At 39.5% G+C, this 18,840-nt stretch overlaps 1 protein-coding gene across 2 annotated transcripts in view; it reads left to right on the top strand.

Annotated features, from left to right (window-relative positions):
- CDH11 (cadherin 11) overlaps positions 1-16,593 on the top strand; it is a 177,337-nt gene extending 160,744 nt beyond the window's left edge. The window contains exons 11-12 of one of the 2 annotated variants that reach the window (XM_023210092.2): positions 9,170-9,421; positions 12,255-16,593. In XM_023210092.2, the coding sequence (XP_023065860.1) occupies positions 9,170-9,421; positions 12,255-12,751 (749 nt within the window). In that variant the 3' untranslated portion in view covers positions 12,752-16,593. The remainder of the gene's footprint in view (positions 1-9,169; positions 9,422-12,254) is intronic. The other variant, XM_023210091.2, reaches the window with a different exon arrangement.
- The last annotated feature ends 2,247 nt before the right edge of the window (positions 16,594-18,840 follow it).

The raw sequence follows: 18,840 nt of genomic DNA, 5'->3' as shown, positions 1-18,840 counted from the left end.
TCATCCATTCATTCATTTACTTTTCCACAACATTGTATTGGAGACCTAGGGTTAGGGGCCAGAATGAGATGACCTTCTGATGTATTAGTTTTCCAAGTGTAACATCCAAGATGGGCCGTGTGGCAGATCAATGAGCACTGAAACATTTAGAATTGAGTTTGCACTGCTTAAAAAAAATAAAAATAAGAAAGCAGGCAAGCAAAGACATAAATAGACAACAAAATGTTTGCATGGAAAGCAGTGTTGGTTTAGTAAGGATAGCCAAGACAGATTCACTCAGATTAAACCAATTGGCAAATAAAGGCCTTTCTTTCTTTTTTTTACCCCCTAAACTAAGGACATTTCTTATGAGCAACACAAACTAGCATGCAAATATGCTTCTGATTTTTCACTTTCATAATTTAAAGATAGCCAAACAGATTTTTGTAGGATTTATTTTTCGTCCTTAATTGCTCCAATATGGAAGATGCTCTGTTGGGAGATCAAAATGGCAGATGTCTTTTAATGCCCTGACATTTTCACTTGTGTAAATAATCATGTTTCTTTTCTTCCTAAAATTCATTGCTGCAGTTTGTCTCACACAGAACAAAGTTTGTCTGGGAACCCGCTCTCTCCCCAACCCAACAACAACAACAAAATAAATAGATCTTCTTGGTAGATCAGACATCATTCTTTCAAGGTTGCGTGTGGTCACTGACTTAACTAGTTAGCTTAAAGACCCTAAATGTCAATATCCACTTGAATATCTTGGTAGTTTTCTTTGTCTTAAACTAAGAAATATGTGGGCAGTATGTTCTTTTCTCTCTATTTACCCTACCAACAAGGAGAAAATTATTATCAAACATAAATGAAAGCAGAGTTGATTCTAAGAAATGTGATTAAATGTGACAATGAAAAGTCTCTTAATGCTAACAAACTGCGTACTTGGATATCTCATACACACATGCTTGAATTTCACACGCACACAGGCAAGTATTTCTATCATGTTACTCTTTATTGTACTTCTCGTTTTGCAGATTTCTCAGTACAAAAGGCAATAATTGGAAGAACAGTGGTGTGTAGCTCCCTAATTCAGTTAGGAGACATTATAGACATCAGAGTCTTGGTCAATTATTTTCATTAGTGTGTTAAGGCTCATCGTTCATAGAATTTGCCTCATTGTAGTATATCCTTTCTTCCAAAATATTGGGAAAGTAATAGGTTTCTTCTTGCCTTCTTCACATTGATTTGTTTGTGAAGGGTGTGTGTTTGTGTGTATATATGTGTGTCTGGAAACGCTATGGGAACAGCTTTTGAATGAGCACCCCTGATTTTTTGTGAGTCCCTTTGCCACAAAATTCTTAGATTTCTAAGAACTGTTCTTTTATCTAGAAACTGAGGTTTTTTTTTTTTTTTTTTTTTTTTCTAACTGTAAGCTATGATGGAATTCAACTAATTAACCAACCTATTGTGGATATTAGAAAAAAGAAACTTGTTTAATTGGAATGCAATAATGTCAATGTTCCAGCATCAGTTATGTGCTTATAAAATTCAGTGAAACCTAGGGGACTTCAAATTCTAGTTCTGTTATTTTCCATGTCCTTATGAGAAACTGCTTCCCTCTTAGTTTCTCAGTTTTGTTTCCTATAAGATATGGGTCATTATACTCTTCACAGAGCTTGAAAAATTATTTGGGATAAGGTATGTAAAAGTAACAAACAACAGTGTTTGCCCATATTAGCAGTTCAATCAATGTTGCTTAGTTAAATTTGCTTCAATTTAAATAATAGTAATAACAGAATAATAAGATGGCAAGATGAAGATATTTAGAAAAGCAAAATCCACAATATAAATATAAGCAACAGTAGAAGGAGTTGGAGAAGATGGAAACTAGAAATGGACCGTGAGATAATGAATCAGTAAAATCTGACTGTGTGGAAAAGTCAGACTGTTATGAGATGCATTGGAAAGAATAGCATTCAGCCATTTATTCTGTCAATACACACAACAGTACTAAATGCCTAAATGCTCAAAGATGAGTGAAAAGCTATATAAGACAAAGCCTCTTCCCTCAAGGAGGTTACTGTCTGGTGAAGAGGTCAGACATTCAATCATGATGGACTGTGAAATGTGCAAACTATGCAGTGATGACAGGTAGGTAGAGAGCTCACAGGGTATTCGGAAAGGCAAGAAAATAGAGGTGTACACACAGACTAGTAAGTTCATCATTGATCAGTAATAACATCAGGAGTATATTGTCACAAACTTTTACAACATTCTGTGAAATTTCCATTATTTTAGTCCCTTGGATTGAAGATGGTAAACACTGATTCACATCAAAACTTAAAATTAATTTTTCAAAATTCACAAATATAAATGAGTGTAAAGAAATTGAAATAACTAAATGCTCAAATGGTGCCTTTGTAATTGTGTGTCATCTATACTTCTGAAATTATTGAAGCTTATAACTCTACTAATACTTTTTAGTCACACATTATATATAAATTTTATGTATGTGCTTATATATGTATATATATAGATGTGTGTGTGTGTGTGTGTATGTGTATGGGCATGTGTGGGCACAGGAATATTTTTTCCATTATCTTGACAGAGCTGTTGCCACATGTCTAAGGAAAGTGGTGTAGGCCGGAGCAAAGTAGTCAAATAATGATTATTCTGCTAGTGACTGAATACCTGTCTTCAAGTGTGAGGTAGCTTTTCATGTGGTAGATAGATCTACTTCCTCTCTGAGGTTTGGGCAGAAATGTAGAGTAGGCAGATTTAGGTCAGCAGTGAACAAAATACCTCCCTGGGAGCAAGTCTTGGCCTACATTCTCAGTTTTCCAACAGTCTGCAGAGAGGATCCCCAGATTGAAGTGCCCTGTGGCCTTTTTTAATAGGATAGAATGTCTCTGATCAGGTCAAGCTGTAGGATTGTTTAGCTTCAGAGAAGAGATGGACAGAGGAAAAGGATTGGTAAGGAAGAACATCTGCAGAGCCTTCGGGAAGCTGCTGTATGACTGATGCCGTCTCCCTGGGATAAGCCTCTCTCGTGACACCATGGTGAGGGCAGTGGGTCCTGGTCCTTTGCTCTGGTGCTTCCTGTTTTCAAGTTTTCAGTATGCAAGAGCTGGTCCATATATTGCCCACTTTGATCTGCTTTTAATTTTTTCCTTTTTTTTGCTAATGTAGGGTTGTCACCCAGTGCAGTCTATCTATCAAGGGCTTCTTTCTCTCTCCATCTTAATGTTCCCCTTGCTTGCCAGTCTTATTTATTTCTCCATTGGGCTACATCATCATCATAACCCCTATACTGGTATTCCCCCAACTGGTACTGTGGAGATCATCATTATCAGGAACTTTTATATTGTATTAGTGGAACGAAAAAGTGTACAAGTAAAAGCAGCATACAATTAGGAGTTTAGGTTGGACTAAAACTTAGAAGCCTGAATTTGCTTTTACATTAATAGAAACACTACACTTTGTGCATGACATATTCTGATAATTAATGGCCCTATTTGCAAGTTTTGGCCTAAGTGGGGGAAAACATGCAACTGGTTACATATCTGTGGCCAGGGATGAAAACACCGGTGTCAAGATCAAAAACCAAGATGCTTGAAAAACATTTTCTTGTCATGGGAAATATATTGCCCAGGACTGAAGAATATGAAATATTTTCTTACCTTGAATGACGAGTCCTTCTGCACAGGCAATTACATTCAGAGCTACAATGACATTTCCAAGAATTCACTTTCCTCTCTTTGCCAATAAGTTTCCCTTCCTCATTAGTCTACTGCTCAAAGAGAAGAACTTCCAGAAAAGAATTAATATTTACTGAGCATCGCCAACAGGCTGGCAGCTGTACTAAGTAACTTTGTGAATGGAATCAAATTTAACCTAAAATTATTAGCTTCATAGATGAGAATATGGAAAATCAAGACAACTAGAAAATATGTTTAAAGTCAGGCAATTAATATGTACAAGATTCAAGATTTAAACCCAGGTCTGTTTGACCCCAAAGTTTTTTGCTTTTTAGAGTCTTCATATAAGGAAAAGATCTAAGAAATCTCTATAGAAATTTTAAAATTGATGGAATATTTGTCTTCTTCTGTTTCATCTTATTAACCTGGAGCCAATCTGACACTTTCCTGGAAATATGTCCTCACTGAATCTCTTTTTCCCTTGTATTATCCATAAACCTCAGCAACGCGTGTGTCCAATGCAAGAGGACCCACTCAGAGATGGACAGGGAGTTGAAAGCTAATATGTAGTCAAATATAGGGTGAAAACCCGGTTTCTAGCAAAGGGTTTTCTTTTTTTATTGTTGTTTGTTTATATTTCTATTTGTGTGTCCAGATTTGTTTTTCATGAAGTTCTTGACCATAGTGGCTATTTTTTTTTTTTTCCTTCTTTTTAGAGACAGGGTCTCATTCTGTCAGCCATGGTGTAGTGCAGTGGTGCAATTACAGCTCACTGTAACCTTGAACTCCTGGGCTCAAACAATCCTCTGGCATCAGTCTCCTAAGTAGATGGGACTATAGACGCTGGTCACCCCACCTGGATAATTGTTTAACTTTTTATTTTTTAGAGACAAGGTCTCGCTATGTTGCCCAGGCTGGCCTAGAACTCCTGGCTTCAAAAGATTCTCCCACCTCAGCCTCCCAAAGTGCCGAGATTACAGGTGTGAACCACCATACCAAGCCATAGTGGATTTTTGTTTGTTTGTTTTTGATTCAGAGTCTCATTCTGTCTCCCAGGTTGGAGTGCAGTGGCACAATCTCGGCTCACTGCAACCTCCACCTCCCAGGTTCAAGCAATTCTTTTGCATCAGCCTCCTAAATAACTGGAATTACAGGCATGCGCCACCACACCAGCTAATTTTTTTTGTATTTTTTAGTAGAGAGAGGGTTTTGCTATTTTGGCCAGGCTGGTCTTGAACTCCTGGCCTCAAGTCATCTGCCCGCCTGATTCTCCCAAGTGCTGGGATTACAGGCATGAGCCACCACGCCAGGCCATAGTGACTATTTTTGATCAGTGATCAAAGTGGATCACAAGAAGGACAGGCCATGATACCGAAATGCCACTCAGAAATGTCACTTCTGAGAGAAGGCTCACACTCCCATTGGTCCTGCAACAACCTGGATCTAAAGGGGGAATATTTTATAGACTCAAGCAACACAGACAGCCTAAATGCCAAACCGGGCTGCTAGACACGTCTCCTACCAACCATGTTCACCTTTACCAACTCACCAGCCCTGGAGGATCTCAGTAATGTGTGTTCAGTTTTCTGTTAGAAGAATTCCCCGAGCCTTCTGGAAGCACAGCACAGAGGATAAACACTGATTTCTACCATGTGATTTAGTTGCATAACAACCCCATGAAGCATGCTTGCTATCATCCGTCTCCTAATTTTAAAGAGGAACAAAAGGGGCTCTAGATGGGAAAAATTACCCAATTGAAAGCAGGTAATTAGTATTTTCCCACAAAGAAAGCCTTAGTCCATTTCTTTCCCACTTCTTGAACTCATCTTAAAATCCATATGTAAAGCATGTTTTCATAGAAGAGATTTGAAAAGTTCTCGTGATTCTATTGATCTATCACCAAGAGATTGTAAATGGTTTGGTCAGCTGGGTACTTTGATGAGCTTTTATGTAGTGGTTTCTGTGTGTTGGAGAGGACTTAGTTGTTCACAATATGAAACATCTTGAATTCACGTGCCGATGTCATGCCCAGATCCGTGTTTTCCATTGGTGTTTGAGTTTCAATTACCTTCCTCAGTAACCTAACCTGCTGTGATCTGGAAATGCAGGTCTGCATGGATGGCACGTTGAAGAATAGATTTTAAATTATGACTTCCACAAGTTTATAAAAACAAAAATATTCTGTTCACATACTTTCTAGCCATGACACTATGGGTAAAAGAGTAGGACCAAATATGTAAACCAAGCAAGTCATCTGCTGGGCATGTCACCCATATCAAAGAGTTATCTTTGACCTAGAAATTCAGTTAAATTTTTAACATTTGCCGGGCGCGGTGGCTCAAGCCTGTAATCCCAGCACTTTGGGAGGCCGAGACGGGCGGATCACGAGGTCAGGAGATCGAGACCATCCTGGCTAACACGGTGAAACCCCGTCTCTACTAAAAATACAAAAACTAGCCGGGCGAGGTGGCGGGCGCCTGTAGTCCCAGCTACTCCGGAGGCTGAGGCAGGAGAATGGCGTAAACCCGGGAGGCGGAGCTTGCAGTGAGCTGAGATCCGGCCACTGCACTCCAGTCTGGGCGACAGAGCGAGACTCCGCCTCAAAAACAAAACAAACAAACAAAAAAATTTTTTTAACATTCATTTTTATTCATGATGGCATGGACATTTCAGATCATTAAAATGGAGTAGATATTGTAACTTTCAATTTGTGAGAGTCTAATTTAACTACGAAAACATATACAAGAAGAGAAAATATATTTTGTATTAATTTATTATAGATATGTAATTTTTATTGTAATTGCTAAATGTGGAACAATGGTATGTGCAGCCTAGAGGAGGAAAGAACAGTCAGGTAACTGCATTTTCACTTATTATTTTATTTGAATAGCTTACTTTTATTTTTTTCATCCTACTTCATAGTATATACAATTTTTGTATAATTTTCACCAGTGATAAGAGAAGTGTATGCCAGTCATACGAAATTCAGAAAATACAGAATTGAGGGCTGGCTGTTCTGCATTGTTTTGGACAAAATGTTGGCAGTGAAGGACAGAGAATTGGTCATATAAGGTCTACTAGAGCCAGAGAGTACAAAACCTCACCATCTGCAATACTCAAAATTTCTGCTCATCCATAAATAAGAATGAATCTGACATATATATATATACACACACACACACACACATATATATATTCTAACAGAAATAATCTAACAGAAAATAAATTGTAGTAGGCCTTCCATATTCATGGGTTGCACATTTGTGAATTCAGTCAACCATACATCAATATATCAACCAATATATCAACCAAACATCAAATATGTTTGGGGAGAAAAACAGAAAACAACAAAAAATTGTAATACAGCAATGAAAAGTAATACAAAATTTGAAACTACTGTATCATAACTATTTACATGGCTTTTACATGATATTAGGTATTATAAGTAATCTAGAGATCATTAACACATATAGGAGAATCTCTGTAGGTTATATGCAAATACTATGCCATTGTATATAAGGGATTTGAGCACCCCTGGATTTTGGTATTCAGGGGAGGGTCCTAGAACCAATCCCCTGCAAATACCAAGGGAAGATTATACATTTTCTTTAACCTAAAATGTATTAAATGATTTTGAAAGTCTGAGATTTTTTTTCCCTACTACAGGAGCTAATTCAAAATCCTGTCAACTTATTTAAAGCCCATCAGCTATTGGGCCGTGATGCTAGTCGTAACATTCATGTTGCTATAAACTCTGATTCTTAACCCACAAACAGAGGCAGACCATACCAGAAGTTCATTGTATGTGTGTGTATGTATGCATGTATGTGTAATTTGATGGAACATATTAAAATTTTCTACTGTTTTATAATACCAGTGCTTTCCCACTAGAAAATCCATCTTAGAAAAATAGTTGCAACTGGTAGAGAAAACATGATGGGGAAATATTTTAGGGGCAAAGGCTATGAAAGATTGCGAAATACAGAAAAGCCAACATCTGGAATTTTGGTTAAATCCTTCCCAGAACGCAGTTATGCCATTTGTTCAACAAATATTTATTGAATGTCTGCTGTGTTTCTGGCCCTGCAGAGACTGAGATGAATCAGATAAAAATCCCCTATTCTCAAGAAGTTCGCAGTCTCACAGAGGTCAAAGTAGTTATGTCAACAAATCATGACAGAAGAGTAGGTTATGTATTTCTGTAAGAATATACAGTGTGGTGGGTCACACAAGAGATGATGGGAGAGGTCTTGGATGCCCTCCCTGAAGAGATGACTTTTGAATTCTATTTTGAGGCCTGAGAAATACAACTGTTATGATAAAAGGAACAGTTATTTTGGGCAAGAGAGCGGTGGATAAAAAGACCAGGCGCACAGAAGAGTGTGGCATTCTTGGGGGACAGAATTGAATTCTTGATGCCAGGCTCAGCTGGTCCATGTGGAAAAACACAGGAGGTGAGCCTGGGAAGCAAGGTAAAGTCTAGATTAGGGAAATAACATTTGATAGTCCATCATGCAGGCAGAGGTGTGCTGTGTTATGTGAGCAACAAACTTCATATCACTCTAAGCAGGAGGAGTCACGTGTTTAATTGGGTGGTTGATGGTATTGGGGTTTTAAAGAAACCATCAATCTCCTGCAAGGGTTATAAAGTAGTTCCTCTCTTTAAAGCACGTATATTTTCATGACGAATGAGTGGATTCCTAGTTTGCATAAGGTTGAAGGTGGACTTGGAATTTCTTTTTAAAAAATATATGCAAACAAAAATTGGTTAAACGCTTGTCATAAAGTAGGAAGTTTGCACATGAGAAAGAAACATTTGTTTCCTCACACACACTTGAATAATTAATTATTAATATTTCCTGTGCTAACATAGAATAGATTGCTGAAGCTCATGCTTTCTTGTGGCATTTCAAGAAGGAACAATAACCCAGCAGAAAATGGTGCGGCAGGCTTGCCACTGAAGGAAGTACCCTTCAAAGGCAAGCTTGCCACACCATTTTCTGTGGGAAAACGGAGGGTGTGAGCCTGGAAGGCAAAGTGAAGTCTAGGTTAGGGGAATAATATCTGATTACCCACCATGCAGGCAGAAGTGCGCTGAGTCATGTGAGCAACAAACTTCAAATGATTCTAAGCAGGAGGAATGACGTATTTAACCGGGTGGCTGAAGGTGTTGGGGGAAATCCCTTCACTGGCAAGTCTGCCACACCATTTTCTGCTTGGCTCTGGCCCGTTCTTCAGTGGAAGTTCCCCACCAAATCCAAAAGAGCCTGTTTCTGAAATTTATTCCAAAATGCAGATAGCTTGTTTCGTGATCGTATCATGCCAAATGGCGGTGGCTTCTGCAGATACTAAGATGAAAGAACAAGTAAGAACAATTCTGGTGGTTAACCTTTATGATAAGAGAGTGCCCTCACATCTGCCGAACAGAGAGCCACTGTGATTCCAATGGTCTTTACCGGGCGCACGGCCTGTCTCCCCTCTTTCTGCAGATAACACAGCAGGCGTGTACGCCCGGCGTGGAGGGTTCAGTCGGCAGAAGCAGGACTTGTACCTCCTGCCCATAGTGATCAGCGATGGCGGCATCCCGCCCATGAGTAGCACCAACACCCTCACCATCAAAGTCTGCGGGTGCGACGTGAATGGGGCACTGCTCTCCTGCAACGCGGAGGCCTACATTCTGAACGCGGGTCTGAGCACAGGCGCGCTGATCGCTATCCTCGCCTGCATCGTCATTCTCCTGGGTAAGGGCGCTTCCTGGTCCCCTGCAGGAAGGGCCTGGCAACCGGATGCCCCTCCTTGAAACACACACTTCTCAAATACAGGCTGGTAACGAGGACCCTGTTAGGACTGTCGACGTGGTTTAAGACAAGAAGTGGAGTAGTGGGGCGGAGTGGTGGTTGCGAGGACGAGATGGGGGTTGTCTGCCTCGTGCATTTGACAGAATATTGGGGGGAGCAGACAATGGAGTTCCTGCGGAGAACAGGGAAGGTCATGAGCATTTTGCCGGGCCATCACAGGGCTGTATAGCAGGAGCCACTAGGGGGCTTCAGGGACATCAGAGAAGGTTTGGCATAAGAGGAATTTGGGCAGAAACCTGGTGTATTAGCAATGGTTTTGTCTCACAAGATAAAGGAGAAGGCTTAGGGACATTAGGTGCATAAGGAGGAGCAAGACAGCAATAGGAAGGACTCGGGAACTGGAAGAAGGAAGAAGCAGGACTCTAACCCCTCCACTAATTACATTTACAACATCTATTCTGACACCTCAGCTCATGGATACCCCTGGAAGCTTTTCCTGCACCTGCCCCTGCTTAGGTGCCCCTCTTCTGCACCGCTGTCTCATCTGTGGCTTATTCTGTAGAAAAGCCATGTGCTGGTCCTCATAACATTTACCATTTCTGGGCCTCAGGAAGATCATTTTGTCCCAAAGTCTCAGAACTAGTGACTGACCAAATCAGGATTCAAACCTATGCATATCTGACACCAAACCTACACTTTTCCCATGGTGCTTGGTCCTAGCTCGAATGAATTCATGGAACTTTACTCCATAGGGAAGAGCCAGTACATTCAGTTCAGCAAATAGTTACTGGGTATTATCTGGGCAACAGGCCCTATGTTAGGTCCTGAGAGATAAAAAGAAGAAGCCTGTGTGATCTCTGTCCTCAAAAGGTTCACAGTATGTCAAGGAAAGTATGCATGAAGAGATCAACTCTTCACTCCATAGGAAAGAGCCAGTGAGTTCAGTTCAGCAAATAGTTATTGGGTATTCTCTGGGCAACAGGCCCTATGCTAGGTCCTGAGGGATAAAGAGAAGAAGTCTGTGAGATCTGTGTGCTCGACAGGTTCACAGAATATCAAGGAAAGTATGCATGAAGAGATAAACTGAGGGACATGGTGGGTGCTATAATGGGGACATGAACACAAGATGGTTGGGGCACAGAGTAGAAAGCACCTGACATGGGCCGGGCTCGGTAGCTCATGCCTGTAATCCCAGCACTTTGGGAGGTGGAGGCGGGCCGATCACCTGAGGTCAGGAGTTCAAGACCAGCCTGACCAACAGGGAGAAACCCCGTCTCTACTAAAAATACAAAATTATCTGGGTGTGTTGGTGCATGCCTGTAATCCCAGCTACTTGGGAGGCTGAGGCAGGAGAATCACTTGAACTCGGGAGGCGGAGGTTGCGGTGAGCCAAGATAGCACCATTGCACTGCAGCCTGGGCAACAAGAGCAAAACTCCGTCTCAAAAAAAAAAAGAAAAGAAAAGGTCACCTAATATTGCCTGGGAAGGTCAAAGAAATCCTCCTGGAGGATGTGACATACAGGTTGGCTGCTGAGAGTTGTCCAGCTGGAGACAGAGGCTTGGATAGAGGAATATTTCAGACAGAGGAAGTAAAATACAAAAGCCCTAAAATGTTAATAGAAGTGGAGACAGTTGTTTAAACCATGTGATAAATATTATAATGAGGGTAAGAACAGGGCCAGGCTGGTGCATGATAAAGGTGCCACTAGTCCTATCTGGTGTCAGGATGGGAGCCCAGGAAATGTATCCATGATGAAAGAAAAAAAGAGTCCGCCAAACAGAGAAAGTGAAAAGGAGTGGTCTGTGCTCGTGAAAGTGCCCACAAGAACAAGGCACAGAGCTTTGGGAACCACATGAAGGCCAGGGCAAATACAATCTCCCATCCCTGCCTCTCAGAGCAATGGTGGAGCCAGAGGGGTGCTCAGTTGGAGTGCCAAATTCAGCCACAAATATTTTCTTCAGCCTTGCTGAGTGTGTGGGAGAGCCCTCTAATGGAACACTGTAGAAGTCTCTTGGGGAACAGAGGGAATCAATGAAGAATTAAACTGTGCCTGAACTTTCCTTATAAATGACTCTGATCACCCTTCCTAGGTTGCCCAAGCTTAAAGGAACCTCCTCTCCCAGGGAAGACAAGAGATTGCTTTATCTGGGTTCCAGCGATGCTATTTTCCTATGTTAAAATAAACAGAAGATTTTGTCTTCTGGGGGTCTTTATAAACTTCCTTTCCTCTATGTGGTGGCTATAGAGAGTCCAGCCAGACTTATGATAAGATTTCCCATTAAGTTAGTATAGGACCAATGCTCTTTCTCAGACATTGGCAGGAGCTAGCCATCACCCCCTACAAGATGGTAGGCCCTGAGGGCTCTGCATGTCCTCATTTGTAAACCTTGGAAAAACAGCTACCTTCCTTTGCAAAGAGAAATTGGCATTAGCCACTTCTGAGAGACTACAGACCAACATGTTTAGAATCGGCCGAGTTCTTAGGAAGATGACTTCTAAATGGTATCTGGATTCATTTATTAAAAGTTCAAAATTGTCCCAACCTTCCAAGTTGTTGGACGTAATGTTTTCACGACAGCATCTGTAGAGGAAGAGCCAGGCAGGGGTCAATTTTACACATCCCTGGGAATTCCAGGCAAAGCTCTCATTTCCTATACCATTTCCAGTTGTGAGCATTTGTACCTCATGGTTTATGGTAATCAGAGTTCCTCTGGTAGAAGAACCCAGGAATACTGAACTTAAGGAATGCTTACTTTCTTTTTCTTTCCCTCCAGTCATTGTAGTATTGTTTGTGACCCTGAGAAGGCAAAAGAAAGAACCACTCATTGTCTTTGAGGAAGAAGATGTCCGTGAGAACATCATTACTTATGATGATGAAGGGGGTGGGGAAGAAGACACAGAAGCCTTTGATATTGCCACCCTCCAGAATCCTGATGGTATCAATGGATTTATCCCCCGCAAAGACATCAAACCTGAGTATCAGTACATGCCTAGACCTGGGCTCCGGCCAGCGCCCAACAGCGTGGATGTCGATGACTTCATCAACACGAGAATACAGGAGGCAGACAATGACCCCACAGCTCCTCCTTATGACTCCATTCAAATCTACGGTTATGAAGGCAGGGGCTCAGTGGCCGGGTCCCTGAGCTCCCTAGAGTCGGCCACCACAGATTCAGACTTGGACTATGATTATCTACAGAACTGGGGACCTCGTTTTAAGAAACTAGCAGACTTGTATGGTTCCAAAGACACTTTTGATGACGATTCTTAACAATAACGATACAAATTTGGCCTTAAGAACTGTGTCTGGCGTTCTCAAGAATCTAGAAGATGTGTAAACAGGTATTTTTTTAAATCAAGGAAAGGCTCATTTAAAACAGGCAAAGTTTTACAGAGAAGATACATTTAATAAAACTGCGAGGACATCAAAGTGGTAAATACTGTGAAATACCTTTTCTCACAAAAAGGCAAATATTGAAGTTGTTTATCAACTTCGCTAGAAAAAAAAAAACACTTGGCATACAAAATATTTAAGTGAAGGAGAAGTCTAACGCTGAACTGACAATGAAGGGAAATTGTTTATGTGTTATGAACATCCAAGTCTTTCTTCTTTTTTAAGTTGTCAAAGAAGCTTCCACAAAATTAGAAAGGACAACAGTTCTGAGCTGTAATTTCGCCTTAAACTCTGGACACTCTATATGTAGTGCATTTTTAAACTTGAAATATATAATATTCAGCCAGCTTAAACCCATACAATGTATGTACAATACAATGTACAATTATGTCTCTTGAGCATCAATCTTGTTACTGCTGATTCTTGTAAATCTTTTTGCTTCTACTTTCATCTTAAACTAATACGTGCCAGATATAACTGTCTTGTTTCAGTGAGAGACGCCCTATTTCTATGTCATTTTTAATGTATCTATTTGTACAATTTTAAAGTTCTTATTTTAGTATACATACAAATATCAGTATTCTGACATGTAAGAAAATGTTACGGCATCACACTTATATTTTATGAACATTGTACTGTTGCTTTAATATGAGCTTCAATATAAGAAGCAACCTTTGAAATAAAAAAAAAGATTCTTTTTTAATTCTGGGTTTGATTCTTAACATTGAAAAAACGTTAAGTATTTCTAATGATCCATTTATATTTCTAATTTAATTGTGATCTTTTAATAACCCTATTTATGATCTGTTGTAGTCTGTCTGATGCTTTTATTGTTTATTTAAAATCAAATATGTTTTACAAATGTTTTTTCAGACAAGATTCTGTAACATCATGTAAAGCTTTTTTGTACATTCTTGGTGTTAACCTCCCGGCTTCTCTTCACACACATCTTCTAAAAAAGAAGGATGTGAAAGAACTAGGTCAGTCTATGACTTTGCAATATGTGTTATATAATATGCATTTATCTTGTATTATCAGTAACTTGATGGTTATGAGAGATGAATCCATGAGGGAATGGAGCTATCAGAACTCTAATGTTCCAGGTATATATTCTGTGCCCCACACTGAGCACTGGGGGACTGGGAGACTAGAGTCAAAAATACAAATTTGCCCCAGACTCTAATGTTATTCTATTTTTTCTTATGTTGAACTTGCCAGGCTATTGTAAGACTCCGACAGTTGAAACTGCTTATTTTTCCTCCTATAATTTTAACTAACTGTAAAATGATGTGGCATTTTACATTTTAATGAGAAAGGGCGATTCATTTCAAAAACCTTTGTTTAGAATATGCTTGGGGCCGTAAGCTCAGAATGAGGGCAGGGGCCATTTTGGATTCTGAGGGTCAATGCCATTTGGTCCGGGAGTGTGTCAACAGTCCCCTGCATCCCAGCTAGTTTACTGGGGATTGAAACTTATGTGAAGGGCATTTCACCTGTTCAGTTGGGCCAAAGGTCGAAACGTAGCAATACTTGGGGAAAGACCATACAAAGTCACACTGCAAGTGCTTTCCCTCTTTCCCCTACACACAGGGCACGTGCTTTTTCTTGGATTGCAGACAATTTTTACAGTTTTTTTCTGACTTTATTGTGAAAGTTTGTTTCAAGCATTTCTTGATATCATGTTACATACTATTTTTTATGATTTAGTCAACATGCATACAAAGAAATGTTTTTTATGAAGTGCTCACTTCCATTTTACTTTGCATTGAAATCAAATTGGGCTGAACACTTCAGTGGAATACATTCTGTGGACAATGTCACTTTAGCATCTTTCATCTCAGTGAAGAATTACGCATTCTCAATACTTCCATAATTGCAGGTTGTGTTCATTTTTTATATAGTTTTTGTAATCCAAAGAATATTTTGCTAGATTTGCACAGATCTCCAATTGAATTTGCAATGAAGAAATAACTCAAAAGGAATATGAATAGCATTTAAATAAGTATACAGCTGTAAGTAACCCTGTCACCATGGATGATCCTTTTCTCTAGGAATGTATTTGGATTAGAGATGACAACTACATTTTCGCATTTTTATGTTGAAGTCTTTTTTAAAAAGGCTGTTTACTTTTCAGTAGTTGAGAATACTTGTTTTTCTTTTTTTTTTTCTTTTTATCTTTTATTTTTTCTTTAAGCCTCTATTGTTTGTAGAACACTCTTAGAAACTTGGAAATAAAATGTCTTTCCCAACTAGTGGAGTCCTTTTTCATTTAGAGCACATTGCCTTAAAAGAAGTCTTAATTTAAATGGTCTTTCCTTATTTCTAAAGTAATCACTGTTTTATACCATCTATGCAGCTAAAAGAAGGAACATGATTCTGTTCTTTTCCTCATGTAATGGGTATTGTTTCTATTCATCATTCATTCATTGATTCATTCACTAATTCATCAAAATCTTATTTTATAAACCTTGCTCCAGTTACTTGAGGATTCAGAATGAATCTTACTACCTTTCCTGACATCTTTTGATAATTCAACCCTATACCAAAGTATCCACCTTGTTGTCTTATAGTCACCTATTTACCTATTTGCCCTCCTAGACAATGCAAGAAGATATTTTATCTCCTTCCAAGTTGAAGGAAGAACATAAAAGGTGTAACAGGAAGGAGAAGGTGAGATGTAGAGTGTGAATGGAGATTAGGCCAGCTGTGGAAATTCTGGACAGATCTTGGGTTTAGCTAAGTTATCTTTTTTAGGCCTGGGTTTCTGGGGGTGACAGGGAAGATACGCGAGTAGTTTCTTTACACCTCTTGGAGAATTGGTTAAAAGTATAGCGATCATGGCTCTGTATGTCAGGCGGAACCAGGTCAGGAGTACTTGAAACTACTCCTGGGTCATTGTGACATATCCTTCACCTCTTTTTGAGAAGCTTTATAAGACAACAGAGGTGAATGCAGGTTGGGCAGTTGGAATCTGAGCAGAAGAGGGGCAAAATTTATTTGGCAGGCAGTGTGGAGAACAGATTAGGAGCATGTAAACCCAGAGGTGTGCCCCAGGAGGGCTTTTGCAAAGGTCAAAATGAGGTAGAATAAGGGCCTGAAATAATCCAGTAATTTGGAGATGGAGAAGAGGAAAGACTTCTCTGCTCCTGTACTGCCGTCAGCCTGGTCTGGGCTACAGTCATCTCTGACCCGGAAGACTGACACCACCTCTTGGCTGATCCTCTGCTTCCTAACCTCTTCTCCACAAAAAAGCCAGAGGGATACTTTTAACACACAACCAAGATCACGTGACTTCATAACTTAAACCTCTTCACTGGCTTCCCAAAGACTTAAAATGAATTCTGATGCTTTTACTTTGTTGCTTTACATGAACAGGGCCTTGTGAACCTCTCCAGTGTCATTCAGCTCCATCCTCCTTTCAGTGCACGATGCTCCAGCCAGACTGGCCATCTTTCAGTTCCTCATACAAATGAAACACGTGTCCTTTTCCATGGAAAGCAGGTCACCATTTTTTTTTTTGTACCAATGACAACTCTTTAAACTTATTTTGCTTTTTTGGCTTTATGTATGTGTGTGGGTGGGTCTGACTGCCCTACCAGAATGTAAGCTCCATGAGGGCAGGGAATCTTGCTTTCTTGTTTACCATTGTATATCCAGTTCTTTACACTGTGCCTGAAACATAACAGTTACACAATAAATATCTGTTGAATGAAAGCAAACACACTGATGAGGCAGATTTATCAGGATTTGATGACTAATTCGAGGTTGCCAGTGTGATTTTAAGCATCCTTATCTGAAAAATTATGTCAACTGTGATCTTAGTACCTAGGATTGGTAAATTGAAAAGAAATGGGTTTGGGGAAAATGAATTGAGCTTGGGTTGGGATTGTAAATGGGAGGTGTTTGTGTGACAACTGGATGGACTTTTAAGTAAGTCACCAGAAGTACGGACTTTCAGTTCATTCACTGCAGAAGTAGGGCCTGGGCATGGAGTGTAAGAGTCATCAAATGGGAGCTGAAACCTCAGGAGTGACAGCATTTTTCTAATTGGGTTTTCACTGTTCTCTCTCACATTTAAAAGGATATTTTCATAGTAAAATCCCTCTGGTGTGAAGAGTAAGGCTGAGTTTAATTTTATTAATAAGGATAATTAGTAAGCATAAACCTTATCCTTGTATGTCAAATGCTTTGAAAAATAGGAAGGGAATATTAACTAGTTCAATCATTCTTCTCTTTAATTAGTGAGGCTTTCTTGAGCTCATACTGTATGGAAGTCATGTACTAAACATGTGTAACACATCCTGCTTCTATGAGAAGACAAAGTATATGCTACAATCCCTTCATTACACTGAAGAAAATTGTGGACCAGAGAGGTGAAGCATCTTTCCCAAGCTACACAGGAAATGATGTCAAAGCTGGATGGGAGAAAATCTCATTTCTCCCACTTTGGGTCAGGAGATGTACCCTTTAAACTTAGGATAAAGACGCCAACAGCAAGGACTTATCCCTCACAATCAATAACTTAGCTAAGCCATTGACAGTGAGAACTTGGAAAGGGATGGTAGCTCCCCAGCCTCCATGTGTTCAGGTTATTACTTTGAGCAACCATTCACCACATAGTTTGACAAGAGGATTTAATCATATCTCTGAACGCTTAGACCGTTCCAAGTCCAAAATGGCACAAGGATCAAAATTGTGAATTTTTCTGCTGGGATTTACATCCTTCTACACTATGAATTTTGGAAATCAAATATAAAAGAAACCAATTACGCATCTTGCAGCTATTTTTGTTATGTTTCACAGAGAAGTTTGATATTTCACCCTCTTCATGGGATTAAAAAGATGGGGCAGCAACGAGGAGTCAACGTCTGGATCTGCAGCTTGGGTGTAAGAACTGAATTTTTATCTTGGAAATTCACTTATCTAATCATTCTCCATGATGAGAGGCTACTATCCTCAAAGTACTTTCTTCATTCCTGATGACTTAAGTATGACTTTCTTGTTCTTTGCCACTTTAAGAAACTAATAGTGAGCACCTGGTCATCTTTCCCAGGTTCATAGAGACAATGCTGGCTTAACGTTCAGCTTGCAGAGCGCTCAAATCTTCAGTTCCAAAGTAAAAACAACATACCTCCTATTGGGCATGACATTTAATATGCTGCTGTGTATAAAGGCTAGCTCTGAATCATATTAGCTGTGTGACTTCAGATAGGTATCTTGACCTCACCGTACTTCATTTTCCACAAATGTACAATGGAAGCAATAATTCCTATGTTGCCAGCAGTGGTGAAGAATAGATGGGTGAATTCACATTTCTACAGCCACTAACCATTCCTAGAACAGGAAAAACATTAGAAGGTAGCAATTACGTTGTTACTGTCTGTATTATTTTCCCCAGGCTTCAGAATAATGGAAGGGAAGAATTCACCAGTGCATGCTTTCTGTTTGATTTGATTTGTTTCTTCAGAAATCAATCCACTCTTTGATTTTCCTCTCACCTGAGCCAACAGTAGAACATAGATGTCTCCACACACTATAGTTTAGGCAGAGAACTGATTGACAATTTACCTACTCCAAATATTAAAAATAAAGACTAATTACCTGTCTAGTGAATTTACTTATATTTGACTAAAATGTGCAGCATAATATTGGCAAAGCAACAGTTAAAATACTTTTCAATGTTTCTTTTTCAGAAGACAAGTTTGCATAATTATGAGTTATATATAATTGGATAGAAGATATTATAGAATAATATTTGAAATTGGGACGAGCGTGGCAAGACCTGCATAAACTTGCACTCTTCCAAGATAAGGAATTTCACATTTGATATGTTTTTGCTCATTTGTTCAAGTGATGGTGCTTCTTTTTTTTTCAGAGACATCTCTTCTCTGAAAATATTGACATTTGAAGACATATAATTTTATTAGACTATTCCTTTTTATATAACAATTAGAATGAGCTTACTT

The sequence above is a fragment of the Piliocolobus tephrosceles genome, chromosome 17 (genome assembly GCF_002776525.5).
Source record: "Piliocolobus tephrosceles isolate RC106 chromosome 17, ASM277652v3, whole genome shotgun sequence".
NCBI classification, from domain to species: Eukaryota; Metazoa; Chordata; class Mammalia; order Primates; family Cercopithecidae; genus Piliocolobus; species Piliocolobus tephrosceles.
Note: the sequence above shows the minus strand (reverse complement) of the source record. Positions and strands in the feature narration are given on the sequence as shown.